At 48.5% G+C, this 27,491-nt stretch overlaps 1 protein-coding gene across 1 annotated transcript in view; it reads left to right on the forward strand.

Annotated features, from left to right (window-relative positions):
* The first annotated feature begins 6,196 nt into the window (after window positions 1-6,196).
* Window positions 6,197-27,491, forward strand: part of NTMT2 (N-terminal Xaa-Pro-Lys N-methyltransferase 2) — a 253,816-nt gene continuing 232,521 nt past the window's right edge. The window contains exon 1 of the mRNA XM_069641309.1: window positions 6,197-6,548. Within this exon, the coding sequence (XP_069497410.1) occupies window positions 6,395-6,548 (154 nt within the window). The 5' untranslated portion in view covers window positions 6,197-6,394. The remainder of the gene's footprint in view (window positions 6,549-27,491) is intronic.

Consider the following 27,491-nt stretch of genomic DNA (forward strand, 5'->3'; position numbering starts at 1 on the left):
GATGTGTTCCGTGTGAGGGTTACGGTGTATGGTGATTCCCAGGTATCTAAAGGAGGTCACCTGCCATTGAAGATCTAAGGGGGGCAGGGCTCTGAAGTCTTCGTTGTATAGTGCAGCTAGCGGGTAGAGGCAGGACTTGTCTTTGTTAATCCGGATTCCCGTGTGCTTGTGGAAGCATTCTAGGGTTTCGAGAATGTAGGGCAAGAGGTGTTCGGGATTATGTAAGTATAACAAGGTATCGTCGGCATACATGGAGACAAGGTGGGTTATCCCGTCAATCTCAATGCCCCCGTCTCCGTATTCCTGTCTAAGGTATGCGGCCACAGGTTCGTTGGCGATGATATATAGCATCGGGGATAGTGGGCATCCCTGGCGGGTGCCTCTGTGGAGGGGACAGGGATCAGAGTATGTCTTGTTGGTCCGCACTCTGGCAGATAGATTGGTGTAAACCAATTTGGTCCATTTCAAGAAAACTGGTCCTATTCCCATTTTTACCATGGTGGCATATAGCCACTCCCAGCGCACTGAATCGAAGGCTTTGGTGGCGTCCAATAACGCAACTGCGTATTTCTGGGGCCTCAGTTCCGTACTGTATATAACGTGGTGCAACCTCCGCAGGTTTTCGGTTATGGAGCGCCCGGGCACATAGCCCGTTTGATCCTGATGTATTAAGTGTGATATTACCGTACACAATCTGTTAGCTAGGAGGGAGGTTAGGATCTTGCTGTCAACATTTAACATGGAAAGGAGCCTGTAGGAGCCGCAGTCCGTACCGTCCTTTCCAGGCTTGAGGAGGGGGATGATAACGGCTTCTCTCATGGAGTCAGGGAGGGAGCCGCGCTCATAAGCTTCATTGAACACCTGGGCCAGCAGGGGGGCTAGGGTCTCCTCATAAGTCTTGTAAAACTCTCCAGGGAGGCCATCAGTACCGGGGGCTTTACCGGATGGAAGGGATCTAATGATTACCTTTACTTCGTCGGGAGTGATGGGCTCGTCTAGTGTTTCGGCCATCTGTGAGTTCAATTTAGGCAGCTCAATGATATCTAAGACATCCTCCATACTGGCATCGGCCACAGGAAGGGTCTCGGAATACAAGTTGTGATAGAAGTCTGTAAAGACTGAGTTGATTTCTTTTTGGGTGTGTGCCGTGGTGCCGTCCGGCTTAAGAATTTGGCAAATGGGTACACGGGGGGTTTCTCTTTTATACAGCCAGGCTAGGAGTTTCCCGGGTTTGTCACCCAGGGCATGGGTTCTTTCAATGTGTTTAGCGTAACTCAGTTTACCCAGGGATTCCCAGTGTGTTAAACAGGTTTGCTTAAGGTCGGTTATTTTTTGCAGGAGTTCTGGGGTTGAGTCAGCTCTGTTTTCCAAAACACCCAGCTCCCCTTCCGAGCGTTCCAGAGAGGACGTGATGGATCTACGGGCTCCACCTATGGACGCAATCATTTCACCCCTCATGACCACCTTGTATGCCTCCCATGCAGTGCCTATGTATCTGACGCTATTAGAATTTCGTTCCCAGTAATCCTCGGTACAGTTACCTATGTGTTCCCGGAGGGTCACATCGTGAAGGGCTTCGGCTCTGAGCCTCCAAGTAGGGATCGGGGGTCTAGGCGGGAATACTTCCCAGGTGGCCAGCAGCGGGGAATGGTCAGACAGCACCCTGGGCAGGTAAAGGGTGTCACCAAACATAGCTTGTTGTTCGTGGCTTACGAACAGATAATCCAGCCTAGTATGGACCGCGTGGGGTGGGGAGTAAAAGGAGAATACTCGATGGTCAGGGTGCAGTTCCCTCCACAAGTCTCGGAGTAACAGCTGGCTAGTCAGTTTGGACAAGATTTTGGCCGGAGGGGACGGGCGGGTATGTTTATCATCCGATCTATCTTTCAGGGGGTCTAGAGTGCAATTGTGATCGCCTCCCCAGATCATGACGCTGTCCCAGTAGGGGCTGAGCCTAGGGTACAAGGAATGGAAGAAAGCTGTAGCGTCGTGATTGGGTGCGTAGGTGCTAATTAGGCATACCTCTCTGCCTTCGATGGTGCCGCAAGCCAGTGCCATCCTACCCTCATCGTCCGTTTTTGTGCTAGTTAGTCTGAAGGGGATGGTTGGGTCAACCCATATCAAGACTCCCCTTGCATAAGAGGAGTAGGAGGATCCTATCAAGGTTCCACGCCAAGTTTTGGCCAGTGCCTTCAGTTTATCAGCAGATAGGTGTGTTTCTTGGAGCATGGCAATCCCGGCCCTGCATCTTTTCAAATATGCGTGGATGCGACGTTGTTTCACATAGCTATTCATGCCTCTGACGTTCCACGTAATGATTTTTATCGTGTCAGCCATGGGTAATTGGAGATAGGCGTCCATTTGGGGGTCTAGCTGGGGGCCATGTTAGTGGCAAGAGGCGTGTAGAGAATTTCAGAATCGCCAAGCTTAGGGGCTGTGTTGTCTTCGTGCTGTGTGTGGTGGACGTCTGTGGTCTAGTAGTTACCCCATTTCGGCACCTAACATACGTGCCAACTCCCGTTTCCCCACCCCCCCGTAACCTTAAACACCCCAAACTAATAACAGGTCGAGCGAGGTGTCCCTCGTTGTGACTGTCCCGTTTCTGCTCCATTGGACCGAACATTGGTCGCCAGGTGCCCTACGGGCGGGTATGTGTATACCCAAAAAAGGGGAAAGAAAAAACCTTCCGGGGGTGGAAGAGTGTTCGACTCTGGAGCCCCGCTGTGTAGGATCAGTTCAGCTGTGTCAGGCTGGCATTTGTATGGAGGGGCCCTAGTGGGTTCTAGGGCCCGGACGCCGCCATCGTGGTGAGGGTCAGCGCGGACGTCGTCCCTTTACCTCTATATCAGGAACCTGTTCCCTGTCCATCCAGTCCTGGGCCTCAGATGAAGTGTCAAATAGGTGGGCTTTGTTGTTGCGTATTACTTTCAATCTGGAGGGATAGAGGAGCATGTAGCGCAGTCCGGCGGCCTTCAATCTGGCTTTGGTATGTATGAATTGAGCCCTCTTCAATTGGACCTGGAAGGTGTAGTCGGGGTAGATGGATATTTTAGCCGAGTCCCTGAGGATCTGGCCGCCAGACCGTGAGTAGGCCAGGATGGTCTCCCGGTCTCTGTAATTTAGAACCTTCGCTATTATTGGTCTGGGTGGGGTGCCAGGGGGAGGTCTTTTAGTGAGGGATCGATGGGCCCTTTCAATCGTGAAGCCTTGGGACAGTTTCTCAGCACCAATCTCCTGTAGTATTAAGTTCTCCACGTAGTTCGTGGGGTCGGATCCTTCAATGCCCTCCGGCAGGCCCAGGAGGCGAATGTTGTTCCGGCGTGCCCGCCCCTCTGCCTCCTCGGCCCTTTCCTCCAAATTCTCAACTCTTTGCTGCAGCTCATCAACTTCTTTGAGGAGCACCACCTTGGTTTCAGTGTTTTCGCGCACCTGAGCCTCAAGTGTGTCAGTCCTGTTGGTCAAGGAGCGGAAGTCCTGGCGTAGGAGGCCCAGGTCTATGCCACCGCGTCAATTTTGTGCTCCATAGTGGTCTGCAACAGTTTAATGGCTTCCAGGATGTGGGTGTTGCTGGGTTCGGTAGTCATTCCCTGGGGGTCAGGCTGTGCGTCTAAGATAGTGCCGTTAGGGGTTTCGGAAGCTGTGGGTCCCCCAGCCGTGAAGGTGTCAATGGTGGTTTGGCGCTGTTTGGACCTGGCCCCTTTGGTGGACATGGCGGGTGGCTTGTTGGTTCTCAGTCTTCTCTGGCGTGGGCTCGGGGTGAACGGAGCACAGCAGGGCTGAGAGGCCGTGTGATCTCCACTGAAGGCGTCAACGGAAGGGTTCCCTAGAGCTATGGTCCTGCAGGGGGCTCCGTGGTGATGGCACCCAGCAGGCTCTCCGCGCCACAAGGTAGGTCGCCCCGCTCGGCCGACACCGGGCCAGGACGTCTAGGCCCGCCCCTCCGGGCCTTGGGAATGCGGTCTGGGGTGTTGCGCTCCCTCCAGGGGGTCCAGTGACACAGGCGGGCGAGAAGTGGGGGGGGGAGTGCAGGCACGGCACACCCCCGGCGATCCCGCTCGATAGTGGGCTTTCCCCCCGGCTCACCTCGTGGGCTCAGCGACGCCCGGGCTCTCTGCTCCTCCTTCTGGCTGCAACTCCAGGGGCTTTGCTCACAGCCGGCCGCGAGCGGTGCCCAGGCCGCGCGCGTCCTCTGTCGGCTCCCGCTGCCGGTCGGACAGGCGCTGCAGGGATCCTTGTTCGGCTGAGGGGCCCAGGAGCGGACCCAGTGCCCCGGTCTCCACGCCGGTCGAGGGGGAGCCGGACGGGGGGCCGCACGAGGCACCAGAGCAGCCCACCGCCCGCGCGGCTCCACTCGTCAGCGCCCCCGAGGGCGACGCCCGCAGCCAAGGGGCCTCAGCACACGGTCGGGCACCCAGTCGCGTGCGTCTTTCGCCGGCTTCTTGTGCAGGTCAGGCGGTGACCGCAGGCTCCGCTGGGTCCTAGGGTGTCAGGTCGGCTCAGCCGGTACGGCGCCGCGGTTCGGGTGCAGCCCTGGTGTAAGGGCCGTCGCGTCTCTCAGCGCGAGGGAGCCGCCATTTTGTCTCGGATCAGCAGCGACTTTTCGTGCGGCGCTCAGTCGTCGTAGGGCGGCTTCGAGCACGAAAAAAACAGCCAGCAGGTGCGGGAAGGTAGCGGCGTTCGGTGAAGAGGACCGCGGGCTTCAGGGTTCACAGTTTAAGTTTAAATAACAGCTTATGTTGATCGCATCGAACGGAGCGCACCCAGAGCACGTCTTCTTCACATGGCAGTTAGCCACGCCCCCTGAAGGCAGACCAAGTCAAGACATTTTTATTACACCAGTGGCAGGTCTACAGCTCCAGTAAATCATATACTCTCAGAAGACTGCTTTGCGGGCACTTCGAGTGCACATTTTGATGGTAAGGAGTGATTAAAGCCAGCTCAAAGAGTCCCCATGAGGAGTTCTTTTGGGTGGGGAGGGCAGGAACTGGGTGGGAATGGCCATGATAGGCAGTCAATGTGTGGAGAAGAAACCAAACAAGCCTCCAAGGCGTGTGTCCCTCCTCATATGCCATTCCTCCCTATCTGTACTGTAATGTAATAGTTTCAGCTTATAGGTGGCAAGCATCACCTAATACGAAAAACAAGAAAAAGCAGTGACGGAAGTGAGATTGGAACCCTGCTCGCTCATATGGGTGCTTCGTTTTCAGAGGAGTGTCAACTCCTCTTCACAACCAGTGCCGTGGCCAAGGGGCCCATAGATACATACACAGCCAGGCATGTCCTGCTCGGACAACACCTTGCGCATGTGCAAAGCAGTTTTTTTTTTTTAGTGCTGCTTTGTGGAAAGGTGCTGTTAGTTTAGGACTCTTGCATTTGGAAAAATGTATTAAAAAGAGACCACTGTCCTAGAAGAAGGGTCTGGGATAGGGTCAAAGGGTGCTCTGCATGTCTGCCAATACTACACATGTTGATGACAAGTACTGCATGGACGCTTTTAACACATGCTTCCGTGTTGTGTTTGAAGTACATACCCTACTCGCACAATAATAATCTGTCAGCCTGAAATGTGGTGCAGTTTGTGAGTCATGGCAGTTGTCTAGTCTTAAACCAGCAAAAGAGGTAAACTTGCTAATAAGGCTTACGTGTTGTATCGCATCGTAAATGCTGTTCTTGCTCTAACGTCTTTTTTTGTGTTCTTAAGAATACACATGCGTATGTACACACGTCCACGTTTCTACTATTGCAACTTTTTATTCTGCAGTTTAATACAAAATGTGTATTAGGTCAATCCCGGCTTTCAACAACATTTTTATTTTCAATAACCGCATGCCCAGCTCAAGCTATGTGGATACGAGGCACCTGTTTTCTAAAAATAAATGTTTTATTTCAAATGACTACATTCTTTGCTCAGGGATTGCATGTACCATTTTGAAGTCCGCCTCTAGTCCAACAAATCTGCCCTCGCAAGTCCATTTGAGATCTGAGGTGACTTCCGCGTTTTAATTCATGGTTTTGTTGAGCAAGACGGATGCCATGTGAGTGAAAGCCTTCCTTTCATTGCCTCGCGTAAACTTTCCTGCACGCTACTATAATCCTAAAATAGAGTGTATTTTCATCAAATGGAATCCCCTTTGAGCAGATATACATTTCCGCTGGCTAAGCACTTTCTCACGGCTGGCTGCCCGTGTTGTTACCGTTCGCCTGCCCCCTGGGCACATGGCGCCTGCACTCTTGAGAATAGTCTGAGCAAACGCCAGTGGCGTCCACCCTGCTATTGAGTGACACGGGGCTCCCTCCACGCGGCTACAGCACCGCGGCCGCCGCTGCTGCAGCGGAGAAGGCTCTCTGGGGGCAGCGGCCGAGTACGCTGGGCTTCTGTAAAGCGAACACAAGCATGGAGTACCTGGGCGCGCACCTGGCCTTCCGATCTCGCTGGCAGAAGACCGACCAGGAGCTATGTCGCCACAGCATGTCCTTCGTCCTGCACCAGGCGCTCCGGCAGGACTTCTTCGCCTGCTACCTCTACCTCTTGGAACGGGTGCCCTTGGGTGAGCATGTCCACAAAGCGGTGTTTCGCAGCTTTTGCTCTTCTTCTGGGCTGGTCGTGCGCCACCTTGCACTTTGTGTATATGATTGACAACGCATCCGTGGTACTGAACAAAATAGTAGAATTATGTTGCACAAATGCAAACAAAGTGTAAAATGTTCCAAAATCAGGTCCTTATTCAGATTATAGACCTATAGCAGTTTACCTAGCAGACCTTTAAAATTCGCCCGAAAAACGCATTTCGGTCGTTTTTCCATTCATTCCAAAGTTCAATTGGTTGTTTAAAGTAACTTGATAAAGACACTGTCTAAAGGCATGACTTTTTTTGTCTGTGTTCCAATATTTCCTTTATGCCATTATTTTCAAACACAAGGTATTTAGCTATAACCTTAAATGAAGGAAAAGCAAGCAGCATCTTAAGATTGATTTAAGAAAGGCGATTTCTGAACTACGGTGTTTACTTTATCCAGACCAGCATTTGACAAACGTGATTTTGTGCCAACATGTACATCATTGGTTACGAAAACGCATCCCAGGGATTGTGCTTTCTAAGGTCAAACCTCCACCGTGACATCGTTTAGAATTATAATGTGCAGTTCAAGGTTCAGATATCCCAGCGTCTTTCAATGGGGTTTACCCATTTAAAAACGCTTTCGTAAATCAGGCCCTTAGTATGCGTAATGCGATTCCGTGTTGCACTGCTTCTTAGGACGAACAATGCTGAGTAACTTTTTAAGTTCGACAGCTGCAGTCGTTCAGACATGAGCACAGTTTTCCAGTTATCACTGTGGGCCAATATGAAGGAGCGTAGGATATCTTACTGTGTGTTTGAGTTATAAAGCGCACCACTGCCATGTATATGACTTTGCGGCGCTAATGGCTGTCTCAAGGGACCCCGGATGTACTGGACTCCAGGGAGGACGCAGTGGCATAGGGATGTGGGGATCGGTCAGCGAGAATAGGATAAATAATTAACATGCAAGGCGGTTTCTGCAGCATTGACTAGAAAAAGTGCAAATGTTTCCAATTATTGGGTTGAATTCAAAGTGTGAAAACATAAGAGGGACACCGTAAATTGCGTAAAGTGAGGCAGGGAAAGAAGTCGCAGCTGGTTAATGTTATGGCGAGGTATATATCTACACAAGACACACAGGCAGACTGACCTGTGTCGGCTGCCCTGATGAAGAGATCCTCCGTCAGGACACGAAAAACAAATATGAACGCAAAAATCCGTGGTTGGTGAAACGTCTTTAGGGCATCATCTCAATGTGAGGCAGAAAAAGACACACACAAAAACCTAAACAATTGGGGTAAGAATGCCTGTAGTGTGCATAATTATGGTTTCTTGGAAAAACTGGATTCAAAATGGGCGAATTGATGTCAGTGTAGCCACTGCTTCAGATAAGATTTTGAAGTGGGAGTAAAATGATTGTTTAGGACGTTAAGTCCAATTCCCAATGGGAGTATTTTATAAGCGAGTAAACATTTTTTAACTGGAAAACGAAAATGTTTTTGTGATAGTTATTCATTTGCCCCTACTTATTCAAACACTTTAAAAGATACAGGTTTTCTTCTTCCAATCGGGCAGTAATAAAGTAGTAGTTTCTTACAGTGGTACTCTGCGCACTAATGGTCCATCCAAACATATCATAGAGCTGTGTGGGGGAAAGCAGGAGCACAAGGTCCTACGTGTCTGTTTACCAGTTTTGTTGGCAGTTTTGTTACTCTCTATTTCTATTTTTTGGGAGTATTTGTCTATTTTTAGGGTTTAAAAGTGGCCGATACACCCCTTATCTGTAGGGCTGACTGTAGCTGTAAATCGTAGGGATGGGAAGAAGAGAAAGAGGCACGATTTAGTACTCCTCAAGGTACAATCTTATGATAGTAAGACAAAGGGCCTCATTCCGAGTTCGGAGGTAACCACGCCGCTATTTGCGGCATGGCTGCCTCCAAACTCGTTCCGCCCTGGTGAATGGAGCAAGTACCGGTCCATTCCAAGGTTGGCGGGACTGGTAATTCCCCATTCACCAAGGCCCTTCCCCATTCCCATTTGAGCCCCCATAGGGCTCAATGGGAATGGGGAAGGCGCTAATAACGGTACCGTAAATTACGGTACCGTTATTAGCTCTAAAGTCCCTTTGCGGGTCCCGAAAAACAGGCGTTAAGGAAGGACCCGCAAAGGGAACTCGTAGTAGGGCGGTAAGGGTTTAACGGCACCGGTCTCGTTACCAGTGACCGTTAACCCTTAATGAGGCCCAGAATGTCTTAACTTTACCTCTAAAGGCATAGCCACGCAGTCGACATATGTTTGGCACCACATAGGGTTAAAATCCCACATGCTGCTCAATGCATGCCTACCTCATGACTACAACGTTTGAGGTAGTTTTATAATGGGTGAAAATGAACTGCTCTAAATGACCTCAAATGCTGTTTCCCCAGGTTGCCATGCATTTGGGACCATGAAGCATACTCTATCGGCTGCACTGGAGCAAATCAGGGATGCCCGTCAGCATCCCCGATCCCTCCTGCTACTTTACCATGCGGATTCACAAGCCCCGACACTGGAGCCAATCAGGGATGCCCGTCAGCATCCCCGATCGCTCCTGCTACTTTACCATGCGGATTCACAAGCCCCGACACTGGAGCCAATCAGGGATGCCCGTCAGCATCCCCGATCGCTCCTGCTACTTTACCATGCGGATTCACAAGCCCCGACACTGGAGCCAATCAGGGATGCCCGTCAGCATCCCCGATCGCTCCTGCTACTTTACCATGCGGATTCACACGCCCCAACACTGGAGCCAATCAGGGATGCCCGTCAGCATCCCCGATCGCTCCTGCTACTTTACCATGCGGATTCACACGCCCCGACACTGGAGCCAATCAGGGATGCCCGTCAGCATCCCCGATCGCTCCTGCTACTTTACCATGCGGATTCACAAGCCCCGACACTGGAGCCAATCAGGGATGCCCGTCAGCATCCCCGATCGCTCCTGCTACTTTACCATGCGGATTCACACGCCCCAACACTGGAGCCAATCAGGGATGCCCGTCAGCATCCCCGATCGCTCCTGCTACTTTACCATGCGGATTCACACGCCCCAACACTGGAGCCAATCAGGGATGCCCGTCAGCATCCCCGATCGCTCCTGCTACTTTACCATGCGGATTCACAAGCCCCGACACTGGAGCCAATCAGGGATGCCCGTCAGCATCCCCGATCGCTCCTGCTACTTTACCATGCGGATTCACACGCCCCAACACTGGAGCCAATCAGGGATGCCCGTCAGCATCCCCGATCCCTCCTGCTACTTTACCATGCGGATTCACAAGCCCCAACACTGGAGCCAATCTGGAAATGCTGGAGACAACATATAGGGTGCACTTGAATCACATTTGCACCTGAGGGATGCTCAGAGATGCTTGAAGCATCTCCATTTTGGCTCCAGTTTTTGGCATTGTGAATTGGGTGTCAGAGTAAATCAGAGCTGCTGATAGTTTACTTTATTACTGGTAATGCGCGGCGCACACAAAACAAAATATAGACAAACAACTGACAGGAGCATGGGAGCCACCCCTGATTTGCTCCAGTGCAAATGTTTGCGAATTGGGCACAATCTATGAGATATCTTTTGCACTATCTGTGTCACTATCCTGTCATGTGATTGGCCACTATTTGGAATCCAATCTCTCGGTTAATATTGGGCGGATGGGTCCACATTGTTGTTGGGCACTGAGGAGGTGACAGCAAACCTTGCTTTGCGTAACACAGGCGTGCTCCCACCACTGCTCATAGAGCAATGACTTTTTGTTCAGTTATGGGCATGCAGGCTCCTGACCCCACATGACATTACAGGCCTGCCAAGTGTTAGTGACCTCTTGTAAACTCAATTTCAGCTCGCAGCAGAGTTGAATGTCAAGCTGTGGACCTGGTGGTGGTTGGTAACATAACATAAATCACGCTGAGTGGTGAAGGCAGTGCTCTAGGGGAGGTGCCTGAGATGGGGCTGGAAGAAAGATCGAGAATACGAGAACGTGTTGACTCTGTCTACGAAAGCCTCCGACACATACTCGCCCAATGCCCTAGGATGAAGAAGGAACGGTGCAAGTTATCAGGCAAAATGGTATGTAACGTAAATAGTATGGAAACAACGATGTTCTGTGGCAGGTGTATGCAGGCAAACTCTATCCCGACCAGCATAACCCTAAAGAGCATGTGGAACGTAGCAAAAGAGATAGTGGATACACGTGTCGCCATGAGATGTCATAGCTTCCATCGGCTGGTGATGAACAGCTGTGCTGGACAATTATGTGAAATTACTGTTGTATATAGATTGCCTATAAGGAATTAGTTGAATATAAATGTATACAACAGGAAAATGATTAAGCGACTAAGGCAGTGCCCATGCTTTAAAGGATATTAATGTTGATTGATTAGTTCAAGCATTTGATGTACTTTGGGTAAGTATTATAATGATAAGACCCGATCCTGTGGGCCGGATTGGGTCTTATCAGCCCGGGACCCGAGTTAAAGGGAAGAGCAAAGTGAGGGCTTTTAACAAGGGTCGCGGGCCAATAAGACCCGATATGGCCCGCCGGAGAGGGTCTTAAGGCTATGAGCACCCTGGGGTTCCAATCTGGAAACCTGGGGTGTTAAAAAAAACGTATTTTCATTCAACGAATGTGACGCGTCCCGTACAATTAGTGAAAATACTGTCTAAAGACAGCCGCCATGGACATGGAAGGCGGGCCTCCATACAGAGCCCCTCTTCCATTTCCATTGTGGCCAGAGAACAGCAGCAGAAGCGCAGTGGCGGTGAAGAGGGGCCGCTGATGAAAAGAGGTAAGTGCGGCAGGGGGCTGTGTGTAACCATACAAATAAAAAAGATAGGGCAGGATGGGGGGGAAATGGCCCTGTGGGGTGGGGAAAGCAGCCTCCTGGTTCCATGGAACAAGGGCTGCGAATGGCATTTTCAGCCCATGATCCAAGGAACCTAATTGGTTGCTCTCCCTGCCCCATGTGCAAAAAAGAGTACTATGATATTTCGTTTTAAACATTTTATTTTTGTATCTTTTAATTATCTACTCTAAATGAATTTGTATTTTCATTATTGATGTTGTTATATTGTATGTTTGGGCATGAAAAGTAATGACTTGCTATAACATACCTAATAAACAAAAGAACAAAAAAGACAGATCAAAGGAAGCAGAGGTGGGGCCTGTGGCAGGCGGGCAGAATGCAGTACATGAGAAAGAGAACACCATGAGTGTGTGAGAAGACTGTGCAAAGGTCCAGTCTGCGGAAGGGGAGAATGTGAGAGTGGAGGGTGAAACTCAAAGCCAGGGAATGGACAATTGTACATGAGCATTGAGGAGGTGGGCATGATGACAAAGTCACTGACACTTGGTAGGCCTGTGGGGTCAGGAACCGCATGGCCATAACTGAACAGAAAGTCATTTCTCTATGGACATGAGTACAGAGAGATAGGGACTGGAAGGGGTGAGGAGATTGTGCGTGGGGGAGAGCAACTGAGGAAAACAGGAAAGATCCCCAGTGCAGTGGTGATTGAATGTTGGGTTGAGTCACACATGCACCATCTCCTGCTGCCTGGCATTGCGTGTGCATCACAGGTAATCACTCCAACTGGATGACAGTCTGCGTCAGGGGAGGTCACTGACCACCTCATGTGCCATTGAATGGACTTCCACCAATGCCAGGGAAATGGGCACATCCAGACTGGGCAATGGTGGGACAGGTGCAGAGGAGGCCATGGTAGTAGCTGGCATGGAGGCCTCAGTGAATGATAACTAGGGCACAGATGGGTAGGAGGAGGAGGGGGCCATTGCAGTGACCTGTCCCGAGAGATCATCGAAAAGAAGTGCTGCTGCCAGTTGTGACAGGAGGTGGCCCATCTGTACGTGATGCTCTAGAAGCAGCTCACGCGATGCTTGCACAGCATTGCGCATAGAAGCCTGCCACCTCAACCCACCCATTAGCAGGCGAAGCACCACATCCCGGAGGACCATATTGGCTGGAAGTATGGCCTCTGTCTGGGTGGAGGCATCAGTGAAGGTGGGTAGTGCTGCAGCAGATGGCCCTGGGACAGGAGGTTGTGCTGACCCCTCCATGGTGTACTGCACATCCTCCTGTCTCAGGGCCAGGTGTGCAGCCTGCACACCCTCAGTACCCTCACCTGACACCACTGGCAGGCCTGCAATGGCCTCCTCCTCCTCCTCCATCACCCTCCATCAGCCCAGATACCTCCAATGAGGTCTCCATGGTTTGGGGTCCCTGTGTGGCAATGTCACCACCACCCTGTCCCACTGCTTCCGAGGTGTCTACCACAATGATTGAATCCTGGGACTCACCCTCAGCAGCATTGCCCGATTTATGGGACGCTCCCCCAGCCACATTGCCTTCAGGCGAGGTGGATACATCTGGATATGGCGGGGGTCTGTCCCTGGGTCTGGAGGCCTTGTCCCTGGCTTTCAGCTCCACTGCACAGCTCATTCCCTCTTCGCCAGCCACAGCAACTGTGGAAAGGGGAACAAACTACATAGACATCAATGAACAGTGCCAATGCATGTGTAGTCACCAAAATAGTAACAGTACCATGCAGTCAGCACAAGTTAACCAGCAACTGCCACACACACGCACACACACACACACCGGCCCATGCCCTGAAATCAGAATGAATACAGTCACACACGTGCAGAAAAAATGGAGAGTCATAGACATGTGAACCCATCACGTTGACTTGTGGCCACATACACATGGCAACTACTCATTCCACATCACAATACCAATGCTGCAGTGACCCAAGTGTAACCTGCAGGCAGGACCATGGGGAGGGCATCTGGCCACATTTGTCTGTTGCATCATAGGCACATCTCCATCAACCACATCTAGCAACATGCGCCCGTAACAGTCTGACATGAAAGCATGCAACACGTACATGCATCCATTCCTGAGGATCAAGCAGCAATGCAGTTGCTCCTAAACCCAACAAATGTCATGATGACATACCATGAATGCCCCCTCATTCAGTGGTCTGACAGATCACAATGCCACCCCAGATAGTGGAATGCACTAAATTCTGATTACCACACATCCATGCATATATGTCAGTCTCAGCTGCTCAGTGGAAATGATGCAATCATTACACACAATTGAACAACCCATAGAAGAGGTGTGCATGAATGTACCTCACATGCCTGCAACATCTCAATCTGGTAACTGTTCCTGTCTGAGCCATTGCTGTCAGCATCTCACATTGCGTGCACATGAGTAGAATTTCTCACCAAGAACTGACAATACACCTGTCCACTTCACAGATGTGTGCATCACATACATCCAGCCTCAGAATGAGTCTGCATGCTAGGTAAGAACTGTGCAATACACATGCAGTGTAAAGAACAGACTTGCTCAAATCCTGCATAACCCTGCAGGACACAAACTCTATTGACAAATTCAACGTGGGGGTACTCACCAGCAGCTTGGATCCGTGCCTAAAGGTCAAGGACCTGGGCATGGACGTCTGGATTAACCTTCTCCAGGACCCAGAGGTGAAGGGATGATACACGATAGCAGCCTGCATGGTGCACCTCCATGGAAACACCTGCCTCGAGGGCTGCCTTCACCTGACTCCGGATTCTGAGGTCCTCCCAGCACTTCTTGGTGGTGTCCATGTTACAGACTTCCACCCCCTCTGCATTGATGGCAGCCGTGATGTCCACCCAGATCTTCTGACGCCCACAGGTCCCAAGTTGCTGCTGTGGGTTGAAGAGGGCATCGTAATAGGCCAGGACCTGCTCACCCAGGATGCCAACTCCTGAAGCAGTGAAATTGTTAGCCCTCAGCATCTTGGGTGTTCTGGCCGATGTACCGGACATGGCCCCCCTTGAGGTTGTTGGGGTGAAGCTGGGGCCTGATGGCACGTGCTGTGAAGATGTGGTGGTGGTACTGAGGTGTGGAAGTCCCAAAATGGCAGATGAGGTGGTCACAGAGCCTGACAGGTGAGCCACAGGAGAACAGGCTATGAGGGAATATCAGGCACTACAAGTGCCAGCAACCAGTCACACTCTACCAGGCAGCAGAAGATGGTGAGGTTTGGAGGCGATATAGGGTAGGAGGAGGCAAGAAATGGCATGAGGTAGGAAGAACAGGTGTCTCCCATACATGCACAAGGCAGCAGTGTGAAGATAATAGGAAGGGGCTTATACGCATGATTTATATGCCGCACGCAGTGTGCCAATGCGCTTAATGCTGTATATGATGTTGCTCCCTTGCAGGGGGTGCAATGTGCATTTACTTGCATGCATGGTATTGGAAAATGTTAGGGTGTGCAACACACATTTCCTTGTGTGCACGGGGACCGAGATTGTTAGAGTTTGCAACACGCATTTCTTGGCATGTGCGTAGCCAGGTATTTTCTTAGGGTGCCACATGGATTTTGCACCCAGATTTACAGGTAGCTTGCCCTAACCACACCATCAGTGCAAGGACTCTGCAGAGAGGGAGAGGACAATGATGTGCATGAGGGCAGTAGAATGGTCCACCTGCTAAATGCGGGGGTGAGCCTACAGGTGCCCCTGTACCAACAAGGTCCATCAGGGGCAAGAGGGGCCAGCCTGCATAGCAGGAAGAGGCAGCACCCCACGAAGAGGCACAGGTCAAGGAGAAGGGGCCACCAAGGAAGAAACACTTTTCAGATGAGCTAAGAATCCTCACTGATTATGTCGATGACACAGGTCAACATGTGCCCTTCCACTGCCAGTACCCTTCCTGTAACCCAGTAGTAGAGCAGGAGGTCACAGACCACATCAATGCCTGTGGTGTGGAGAGGTGTCCTGTCGAAGAGGTCCACAAGAGGATGAGGGATCTTATGCGACGGACCAAGGAGAAGCTTGGCAGCAATGTGGCCTCTGCCCAGGCTACTGGAGGCGGATCACCACATGTGGGCGAGTTGACTGCATTTGATGAGGTCGTCAGTGGACTCATAAGCAGTGAGAAGGTGGTTGGCAGACGTGATGCAAGCAGTCGACAGGTCTCAGGTGGCAGGGTTGCACCGGAGACTCTCGGGAGTCAGAACGGTTCCAAATTAGCATAGTGGAAGCAGCAGTGACCAAAGAGAGAGGGTGCACATGGTCAGGAGAAGCCAGGGGTCCAGAAGTCCTGCGAACGCAAAGCGGAGCACCTGGAAGCGACTTACCCGGTAAGTCTGAGAGAAACAAGTGACTCTGGGGCGCTCCAGTGCAGGCCATGTGTGTTGTGCAGGCACGATCACGCACAATTGAGTGAAAGGCAAGCTACTAATAAGCATTAGAAATACCGAACTGGTGAAAATTTACAAAAAGCAGGCTAATATGCATTATGAATACCGAATTGGTGAAAAGGTACAAAAGTAAGCTAACACGCATTACGTATACCGAACTTTTGGAAATTCACCAAAGTGGCTGATGGTAAATCAAAAGAACCCTAGAACTGAACACGTGAGTGTGTGCAAACACCAACAACTTTGTGGGGAGGCCTTATTAGAATACCAGCATACCACCAATACTCAAGCCAAGAGACATTAAAGAACAGGCAATATCAGCCTAACAGAAGTTGCCAAATACAAGAAGGGTATGTTAAAAGGTCCAGGGTTGTCAAGGTTGTGACTCAGGTACTGCAACATCTATGATTGTGGTTGATATAAACTCACATTACTACAGCCAAGGCAGAAGTAGGAGAGGACTATATCCTAACTACTATTTTGGTACTGTTGCAGATGTGAAAGAAAGGTGGCGAACAGGCTGCCCTTCTGGCAGAAGTTATCGAGAGGTAGATGAGCATCTTTTGTGGAAAGGTCCTAGTATAGATCATTTGTGTGTGTTCTAGTCCCTGAAAGCTGCTAGCATTGTGAAACCATAGAACACTATTGAACTGTTGTTATTCTAATCTGAAAGTTACCAGTGAAGCACTTTTCTGTTGGGTTGTTAAAGAAGTAGACGGGCAGTCGAGCAGGAGTGTTGCTAGGTCTGGAAATGACCCGGGGATACACTGATGTCGGAACTGTCGGGACTGGGGGCTAGCAAGCCTTTTGGTTGTAGCTCCTGAGATTCTATCCGGGGCTACAGCTAAAAGATCAGGGGCTATAGCCCCCTTAGCCCTCCCCTAGCAATGCCCCTGCAGTCGAGTAAACCCATAGGGCAAGAAGTGATTCTCCCGAAGAAACCTGGTAAGGGAAAAACCAGGTAGTAGAAGGTGCAAGTACTGAAGAGTGGTATTAAGAGGAACCAACATGTTTAATTATGACATTTGAAGAAGAATTGTGAAAGCTGGTTGAAGAAAAGTAAACATTCTTTCTTCAGTTAAAATCGTTGTGAACCATCCTGATCAAACTATTTGTTGTTGCCAAACATGTGAGAATCTGCTGCACATTAGGATCTGCTGCCATATTTCTCTATTGCCAAGCAGAAAGGACTGGTAAATATACTCTATAACTGCTATACACTTATTATTATATTGCAACATTTTAGCCAGTAGCATTACGATTTGAATGTTGGATTCCGTTTAGTCCGACAAGGACACTTTTTTCCTTATTGTAACTTTGCACATTCTGCCGTGCTAGATACCGATTGTCTTTGCAGCTCACATCTGCTCTGCACATAGTCTCGAGAGGATAGGTCAGGAGCAACGTGCTCGCCTTGGAAGCAAGACGACACAGAGCAACACAAGTTCGATCCCCGGGTCTGCGCCTAGAGACCTCTTGGTATTAAGCACATTATAAATAACCAATCATATCATATCACATACAGTAGTTCAGTAGAACTACAGTTCCCAGCATAACTGGTCCTCATAACGACATCGGTGGCACATTAGCAAGGCCGGTTATCGCCGGTTTGCACACAGTGCACGCTGCTGCCTCTCTACCTGCTGGTCCGTCTTCCAAAGGTACTGTGAGTTCCCCTTTCTCTTACAATATGTCTGCAATTGCTCAGTTAATCTAGGACATGCGGTACACAGTGCAACCGATCCCTGCTCACAAAAGGGCCTCCTATCAGATCAAACAGGCTGCAATTTTGTAATGTTATCATTTTATAGCAGATCTCTGCCTCTCCTTGCCTCCAAGCTCTACCCTGCCCATTCCTGATAACCCCAATCCATGCCCAGACGAGGCGGCTCTGAGTTCCATCATTAGTGAAGCTGCCATCTTCCTCCACCAAATGAACATGGTTGGGGCCGATCATGCTGCCATTCCTCCCCGTGCTCACCCTGATCTCCCGAGAGGTCTGGATGATTTGGGCTTTGATACACTGAGTGGGGAGTACCCATATATCACTTCCATAGGTCCTGTGTCCCTTGGTACTATCATGAATAACAGTACAACACCTCAGGCTAGCATGCAAACTCGCACAGGTGATCTTACAACTGCGCATAGTGCTAACCAGACTAAACCCCTAGCAGGTATGACTCCCATCTCCAGGATTCACCCGGATGTCCCCCTCCCAGCATGCATACCACCCCACCATCAAATACAGATGGGCATTAAGACCCACGGTAGCATAACCCCATCTGGGCCCCCACTATCCTTTGCCCTCCTGAACACCCGTTCCCTTATAAAGCACAGGGATGAAGTTGAAGACCTACTGACCAAGTCCTCTCCAGACCTACTGGCAGTCACGGAATCCTGGCTCAACGAGTGTACACCCACTGAGGCCACCTTAGCTCTTCCTCCTGGCTACCATATCTACTGAGCTGACCGCCTAGGTCAAAAGGGAAGAGGAGTCACTCTTCTGCTTAAAAATCATCTTGACAACCATGTGATCATTCACGTAAATCCTGAAGATTGCGAAAGTCTATTTGTTAAAATTAAAATGAAAGTCAACGTAACCCTGAGTGTGTTGGTCATCTATAGACCTCCTAGAGACATGCCACACCTCTAGGAAGAATTCCTTGAACCTCTTAATCACATTGCCAAAGTCAAGACCTCGCTGATAATACTCGGGGACCTCAATTTGATGGCCCATGCGATAAGTACGCTGCCTCCTTAATCGATGCCTTAAAAGTAATCGGTTAAACACAATGGACCAAAGGTCCTACGCACATCGGCGGACACACATTGGACTGAGTATTGTCACACTGCCTACGCATCCTTGATGTGACAGCCCGTCCATGCACCTAGTCTGATCACTATCTGGTAAACATACTAGTTCACCCACCAGCAGCAACTCCCAGAACGGACTCTCTGCCCAGACTTCTAAAAAAGCAGAAATGTAAAAAATGTTACGCTGTTTAAACTCTCGGCACTGCTGACGGCCAGGCTATGCCATACCTTTACCAACTCCTCTGATCCTGGTGACTCACCTAACTGTTACTATTCGCTCTGCCATAGAAACCCTGGCCCCAGTAAAAGTCAAAAGGATCAAGAAGGAAAACTGTAAGAACACTTGGTATAGTGACAATATTCTATTTAGGAGTATCAAAAGATCCCTTAAAAGAGATTGGCGCAAGAATCCCTGCCCCCAATCCCATCCCCTCTACAGGAAAGCAGTGAAGGAATTTAAAACTTCCATCATTGAAGACAAACCAGCCAGCCTTAATACTAGGATTGCTAGTGCTCGCTTAAGCTCCAGAGAACTCTTGAATTTGATGGAAAGTCTCCCGTGAATATAGCTCATAACAGAGATTCAGCCTGGTGCCAGGCAATTCACAATGAGTTTTCCTAAAAAATGACACGCCATCAACAGTCCATCAGGCATATACACGGGAACACCGTAGGACATTAGATGATCTTAGACTTTCCCACCAGTGACAAAAACAGCAAGACCAACACCAGTTTAATTTTAAGGAATGCTCAAAGTCTGAAATCTATAAACTCACCCAAGACATGAAGCCCATGTCATGTCTGGGAGACAGTTGCCCCGCAGCATTCTAAAAGGCTCACTTGATCCATTAGTCCCCTGACTTACCAAACTGGTTAATCTCTCATTTAGGGGGAGGGCAAGGTCCCACACTCCCTTAAGGAGCCATGAATTATGCCTCTCCTTAAAAAAAATGCTATGACCCATCCACAGTCAAAAATTACCGTCCCATTACAAATGTGCCCTTTCTTCTTAAAGTCATGGTCAACGTTGCCTAATTGCAATTCCAGGACTTTGTTGAGGAATATGTCATTCTGGGTGTACATCAATCAGGTTTTAGAGCCAAGCATGGCACCGAAACCGCTATGCTGAATATTAAGTCCACCTTGGCCAGCATAGTGGATAGAGGAAACCATGCCTTGCTCATGCTGCTGGATCTTTCTGCGGTCTTTAATCTAGTCGACCATGCTCTTTTGGTGACCAGATATGCTGCTCTGGCTTGGCGACTCAATGGATTGCATCCTTCCTGGGGCCTTGCATTGCTCGAGTGTCAATTGATGTCAGCTCCACCCCTACTGCTCTGACCTTGCGGCGTTCCACAGGGGTCCTGCATTGCCCAGCTACTTTTTAATTATCTATATCAGGCCGCCCCTGCTCAGTCTCCTGGACAACCAGGGTGTTCATTATTCCAACTATGCCGACGACCACCAGGTCATCCTCGAACAGACTGGAAATTATACACAAGACGCCATCAACAGAGTCTACGATGGAATTCAGACCTGGTTGGCTGCCAATTCTCTAGCTCTCAATAGAGACAAAACAGAGCTCCTGATAGTGGCCTCCAGCCCTTGGTTATAGAAACCCAACCCAGTTACGGTAGCTTTGTGATCTCAGGCTGCCGAATCACCGTGGCTAAAAATGAAAAGACACTTGGACTACACCTGGATGCCGAACTTCTAATGAAATCTCAAGGCTTGCACATCTCCTCTAAACAATCAAGCTCCTTAACTACATTCCCCCTTACATATCAACTGGTAGCAGCTCCCTACTTGCCACTACCCTGGCGAATTCCAGGTTGGACTATTGCAACAGTCTGCTTGCGGTACAGCTGAAGCCAACATCAATCCCTTCAGGTCACTCAGAAAGGCGCAGTCTGTTCTGTCGATGGCCTCTCCAGACAGGACCATGTTTAGGATGCCAGAAGGGACCCTCACTGGCTCCAGATAAAACACAGCATCGTACACAAGATCTTGACTCTATCCTATGCATTTTGGACAAATATTGCTCAAAACATTTTTACTTGACTGCAAGAAAATGTGCACCAGCAATGCTGCACGTTGCGCTCACAGGAAAATTTCAAAATCGCTCAACCAAGATTTAAGCTGGTTAGAAACGGCAGCACAAGCTTTGACTTCCAGGCACCTAAAGCCTGGAATGCCCTCCCATTGGAGATAAGAACAGCAGGTACCCTCCTGGAGTTTAACAAGCTTGTCAAGTTTCATCTGTTCAACATTAATCCAGGTTGAAGAAACATATCTTGCTGATCTCGACATTCAGCTTTTAAATCAGTTTGCCTTGTCTCTGTATTTATGTTCTTTGTGCGCCCTGAGACCCATGGGCATGTAGCGCCATATAAGAATTAAATAATAATAATAATAATTTTGGGACTTTGTGTGAAACCAGATTTCCTGTTTGTCCTTTGAACTGTGGGGAAAACTTTGTTTGGATCTGCAGAAGGGAAGTTCGCCAAGACTACAACAAGAGACATTGACCACCTTGTATAGCAGGTCATATGTTATATATATTTATTGAATTCACTTGCCATAGAATTCCTGTTTGCTTTTATTGTTGTGTACGTGTGAGGGTTAGATATCCCTTGGTTAGAGTGTTCCCTTTAGTTCATGTTAGGCAGGGAAATCCTTGTTAGGGTAGGGATAGTGAGGCGTTTATTCAACCTGTTTTACTTAATAAAATTGCAAAAGGTGAAAACTCTTTACAAAGTTGCCTGCCTCATATTTCTGACCCCTCACAGTGTGTTCCAGACAGAAGTTGCAGTGGCTGGCCAAGAGATGTTTGAGTGATGGTCATTCCACATTTGGAGTGTCAATGGTTCAGTGGCCATGCAAGTACACGCTGGTCATGTCCATGTCGTACTCTTCTCACACATGTTTGAGATGCATTTGAGCATGGCTAACCACGTATCTGGCCGAGGGAAATGTGGCAAAGTGGGTGATGGGATTATGGCAACACATATACCTGCATGAAGGTTTGGTCATCAGAAGTAGAGGGGACACTTCCACATTTTGCAAGTAGACAGATTTGAAGTAGGGTAGGGACTCAGCAATGATGCACGTCCCTCCATCCGTCCACTGGTGGGACTTTCACTCTCATACATGTCTGTATGTATGGATGTTCTCCTAATATGTACCCACATGATTGCACAGGTCATTGCATGTGCTTTACAAGTCAGTCTTCCCAGTTTTGTGATGTATGTGTGGCTGGCCCTATTGTGTCTGTATGCGTTGTGATTCACATATGCATGTTGGCCAGGTAGTTGTGCCTCTGTATATTGTTGTCTGTCTTTGTGCAGGTGATGAGGTGGCAGATGAGGAGAGGGAGGAGGATGAAGCACTGTTAGTTTTGAATCTGAGTTACTTCAAATAATGAAGAACACAACCAGTCACGAGACAAATATATAATAATAATAATAAAACTTTATTGTGATATAATCCTAAAATTAGGATTTTACACAACATTTCACTCATAATATACAATATTACAAAACATTATAAAACATTGTATATAATACGTTTAGAATGCAATTTAAAACATTACAACACTTAAAATAGACATTACAGCTTCAATTTCTGTTTTAAAGAAAACACTACAGGTATTACCAAGTATATCAAACCATGTAACTCGGTAAATAACTCAAGGTCATAAGAATAATGCAGTGTGAATATCAGACATTATTTCAAACTCAACCACATACAAAGACCACCTTCAGAGTATCAGAGATTCAGAGCATGGCCAGATCTGAAGTTTGAATTCAAGGTCATCATGTGCGATAACCAGGGAGACGGCTTTTAACCTGCTGCCAAACTCTAAAAAGAGCAAGTTGGGCTGAGATTGAATAGGTATTCAAACAATAGTCTCAAAAAGAGTCTGAGGTAATTGCCTCATACGAATGGACCAAGCTACCCAGCATGCACATATAGATGGCCCCCAGTTCCTTACATTGGATTAAGAAATGGTGGGCTGATTTCCGCCATGGTCCGACACAGCACATATTCGGCAACACCTAAGTTCAGGGGGTACCTTTAAACGAGGTCCCAATACAGTCATCATCAGGAGTTGGTTAATACGTCACCTCAGGATGAACTGTCTGACTTCTGGGGAGGGGCAGAGCTGTAGATAGAATCGAATCATACGATAGCTGTGCACTACATGTGCTACCACCTCGTAACCTTTCAGCTTAGCCAGATGTCTATAATTCTCACTCCAATCCCACCCATTGATTTTATACTCAAAGGATTTTTTCAAGTGGACAAAACGGTTGCCCCTCTTTTTAGCAAAGGGCCAATCGATTTCCACAAATAAGTCTTCATTTAAGGTCTTAAAATTGGAGCCATAGCTGTCTCCAGCCATAGCCAATAGTTTACAAGTGGGATCAGAGCAGGATTTAAGATAGAATGTCCCTTTAGCCTGCAATGCCATACCTCTTAAAGATGCTAAGCCTAATTGCAGGCGGATGTATTCCATAGGGCATGTCGGGCTCAAACCTAACATTCTAAGCCAATAATGGACCTCGGGTTTGTTTAGCCATGTGAGGTCCTGGATAGCCAGGGCCTCCAGGCCATAAAGGACAGCTGGGACAAAGCACTGCTGGTAAAGCTTAACTAAACCAGCCATGCTATATCCCGCCGTACCTCTTGCAAACTTGCTGGCTTGAAGCGTAAATGTTTTGGCTCATCGTTTTTTGTTACTGATAATCAAATCATAATGGGCCGAGCCTCAAACTTCAGGCCTAAATATGTATAGGATTGAGTAAATTCAATGGTGCCCAAAGAGGATTCAATTCCTGTCTGGGCGATCTTCTTACCAGCAATCACCAGAATGTTAGTTTTACCCAAATTTATTGTCAGACCCAATTGGGCCGCATAACAGGCCAACTCGTCCAGCATATTTTTCATCCTCGACATGGTCCTGTCAAACAGGATCAGGTCGTCGGGATAAAGCATGCCCACAATATGTTGTTTCTCCAATTTAGGAGGGCAGTTAGATTTTAGGGACATACGCACCAAAAGATCAGATATATAACAAGTGTTTATTCTCGCTTGAAGTGGACCCAAGTTCAGCTATGTCTGCGCACATTCATAGAGAAATTGGCCATGTACATGGAGGGCAGGCAGCCTTAAATACACTTCAAATCGGCTTCGGCTGCTGAAATAATACGCAACGTGGGCATTTTCCATGGCAACACATGGAACCTTGCTCTGCGTCATCTCTGTACAATTTACTGTTTTCAGAGCAAGGAAGTTCACCACGTTCCCTTCACAAGGAGGCAAGGAGAGATTTCTTGCGCTTCGTTATCACTGTTTGTTTTACACCAAAAGGGAACTCGCATTTCGGATCGGCAGTTCAATTAACATTTCCTCTCTAGAATGTGCATGGTACATTATGGTACATCATGTTTTCTAAACATGAGTCATGCGATTAGCTTTGGAAAGCAGAAGACAGGAAGGAACATAACTAACCTTTATCTTTGACTGTCTGTGTTCGCTGTTCAAGGCTCGAGCTGGTAAATGTAAATTGCATTAGCTAAGCATTCCTCACATAGACACGTTTTCCAGCCTCTCAGGTTGTGAACATTTTCTGCATGCAGAATAATGAAAACCAAAAAAGTGAGCACAGAAACCAAATGGAATCGGAATAGCACATTTCAATGTGTGCACTTAGGCTAACACAGAATAACACAGAATGGATGCATTTTCACAGCACAGCCCTTCACCAGTGCAATGCAGGTGCTGTGCCTGGGCGAGAATCCCCCCATTCTCCAGAGCATCATTAGCAGGATTGCTATCTCTTCCAATGAGGCTGCCCAATCTGATGTGGAGGGCATACTGAGGGACGTGGTGGAAGGTCCGCCATTGAGTAGTTTGGATACGATGGAGCTCCTTGAGTTCCTTGAGGCTGCTGAGTCTGAGGAGGAGAGCTAGGAGACCCTGGACCCGACAGTGCAAAGCCATGAATCAATGGTGGATTCAGTGTCTGCAAGATTGCCTTTGCCCTTCTTGGAATCAGCAGTGTAGACTGGTGTCAATCAGAGGGTTGCAGACTGCCAGCCAATGATAGTGTACTCACTGCAACGGGCCCGGCTTCGGGAACCCGGCTTGGTAGAGGAAGGAGGAATTTCTGCGTACGAGGACCTGCAGGAGATGGCCAGGGACATTCATCGCCTGCCTGAATATGTCATCTCCTCAACTGCTGCACACACTAACAAACTCTGACTATTGGGCCAGGAGGGTAGAGAGGACATGCAACAACTGAGTCAGGTGATTTGCGAGGATGGTTCAGCTCTCAGGCAATCCCTGCATGATGAGTTTTTGGCCTCCAGTGACTACCAGCGGCAGGTCATGAACTCCTTGCGGGAAATACTGTGGGGATGTTGGCCTCAAGGAAATCCGAACGTCGTGACCCGGAAGCCCAGAGTAAATGCTTTTAGGCAGACATGTTAGTTTTAAGGGAATACCAATGTCAAGACACAGAAGAACAGAGTAAATGCCTGCAGGCTGAGATGCTGACTTTACGGCACTCCCACCGTCAAGACACAGATACTTTGAGGCAGTCTCTGCGTTGATGACAATTTTGCCACAAGGGACATCCACTGCCAAGAGATGGCTTCCATTAGACAATCTCTCAACCTGCAGTTGAAGACATCAAGGGTGAGCATGCATAATGACTCTGCAGCCACTCACAACTTACATCACCAGGACCGTGTAGCAATTGGTACCCTCATGCATGCATCCCTCTCACGAGTGGCCGTAGCCAATGAGGACCAGGCTTTGGCACTGCATGGTCAAAGTGCACCATCTGAGGATCTACCACAGGATGTTGGTCCCAGTTGAACCACACAGGTGTTTCCTTTGGCCATGTCCACACACACCCTATCCTCTTGCCCCACCACCTCTTCTTCATGCAACCCGGTGTCCATGAGCATGTGGAGGGGGCATGCATTTTGACTGCATAGTTTTACATTTTTCCCCAGAGTGGACTGTTTGTATTGTTAAACCTGTCCAGAGTGGGACTGTATTTGTTTTTTACCCCCATCGTAGGCAGACTATTTTAGTTTTTATTCTTATCCAGGGCGACTGTATTTGTTTTTTACCCCCATCCAAGGTGGACTGTTTTATTTTTTGCCCTCTTCCAGGGTGGACTGTGTCATTATTATTTTCCCTCATGTCGGCCCATTTCCCTCTCAAGGGCATTTCGAGCTGGAGGGCAGGCCATGCGGCCACACTTATTGGAGTCAACTAACGTGATGTTGTGGATTGCTACAGCCTAACACATACAGGTGCACATCCATTTCTACATTGATGTGTATATGTGCAGTTTGTATGACTGACTCCTTTAGCTGGTCCAAACAAATGTTCTTTGTTATTACAGGTATCATGCCTCATCCAGTTCCCACACTCCCTGAGAGGACCCCCCACAACCTATTTCCACCCTAGTCCCCATTCCCTCTGCTGGAAACTGGCCCGCCTAGCACCAATGCGGAGGTTGATAGTATGTTTGTTTGAAGCATGTTGTGATTAAGGGAATGCTTGAAGTAGTTAGATACCTGTTGGCGTATTCTAACTAGATTGACTTTAAAAAGCACTATTGTAGTATTATGCATGTAGTTAGATACATGTTGGCATATTCTAACTGTTAATTATGTTATAGTTTAGTGACTAAATTTGGGTTGAAGGAATATTAAGTAAGCATTTGTTAAATTTGCTGGTAACCTATGTTTTGGAGTAACTGAGGTATTGTTACATTCAAACCAACCACTTATATTTTTGACATATGTAGTATAGTGCCCTGAAGTGGTTGTGGCACCAGTGTGGTATAGTATACCTACTGTTGTGAAGATTTTCTTTCCAAGAGATACTTGGGCGTGTGTGAAGCCTGCAAGCTCACAGTTATTTTTGGTACCATCTGCATTGTACCTTAGAAGCATTAGTATGGCATTTTGGCTATGTGAGTTTATTTGTATGGTGTAACGATTGTCTGAATTGCAAAAAGGCCATAATATGCCATGATTTGCATTCTGCAGAAGCTGGTGAAATGGAATGGATTCAGAATTTGGTATGGATACATATACAAATCGTCCATTAGGGATGTGGTCTTGTGAAACATGGTTGCAGAGAGTGCATGTATGTTTCCACGTGTATATAATCTGGAAGATTTCATGTACAGGGATGTTTTTGGTTTCCAGTACTTGTAGTAAGCACATTAGGAATGCTTGTGGATCTTCCTGTTTGTTTATGCTAAATGTTACCATTCCTGCACAGTAGTCCAATTCTTGTCTTATACCTGAGACACTGGGCCTCATTACACAGACGGCGGTAAGGGTTAACGGTCACCGTTAATGGCAACGGTGACCGTTAACCCTTACCGCCGTACTACGAGGTCCCTTTGCGGGTTGGAGGATTTAACGCCTGCTTCTTGCAGGCGTTAAAATCCAACCCGCTAAGGGACCTCGGAGCTAATTACGGCACCGCAAAATTGCGGTGGCGTAATTAGCGCCTTCCCCATTTCCATAGAGCCCTATGGGGCAGAAATGGGAATGGGGAAGGGCAATGGCGGAAAGGGGATTAACCGCCCCTCCAACCTTGGAATGGGGCGGTAAATACCCTTTCCGCCAAGGCGGTGCCGGTATTTTACCGGCATGAGCCATGGCGCTAATAGCGCCATGGCTCACCGCCTACCGTGTAATGAGGCCCACTGTAAGTGTTGTCAGGATTATTAGTGGCATTTCTGTGAAGGAACATGAATTTGCAAACACAACTGGTCCGAGCCGTTTAAGTAAATGTTGTGAACAATTTGTGGCAAT

Source organism: Ambystoma mexicanum, chromosome 1q (assembly GCF_040938575.1).
Source record: "Ambystoma mexicanum isolate Mex_15411 chromosome 1q, UKY_AmexF1_1, whole genome shotgun sequence".
NCBI lineage: Eukaryota > Metazoa > Chordata > Amphibia > Caudata > Ambystomatidae > Ambystoma > Ambystoma mexicanum.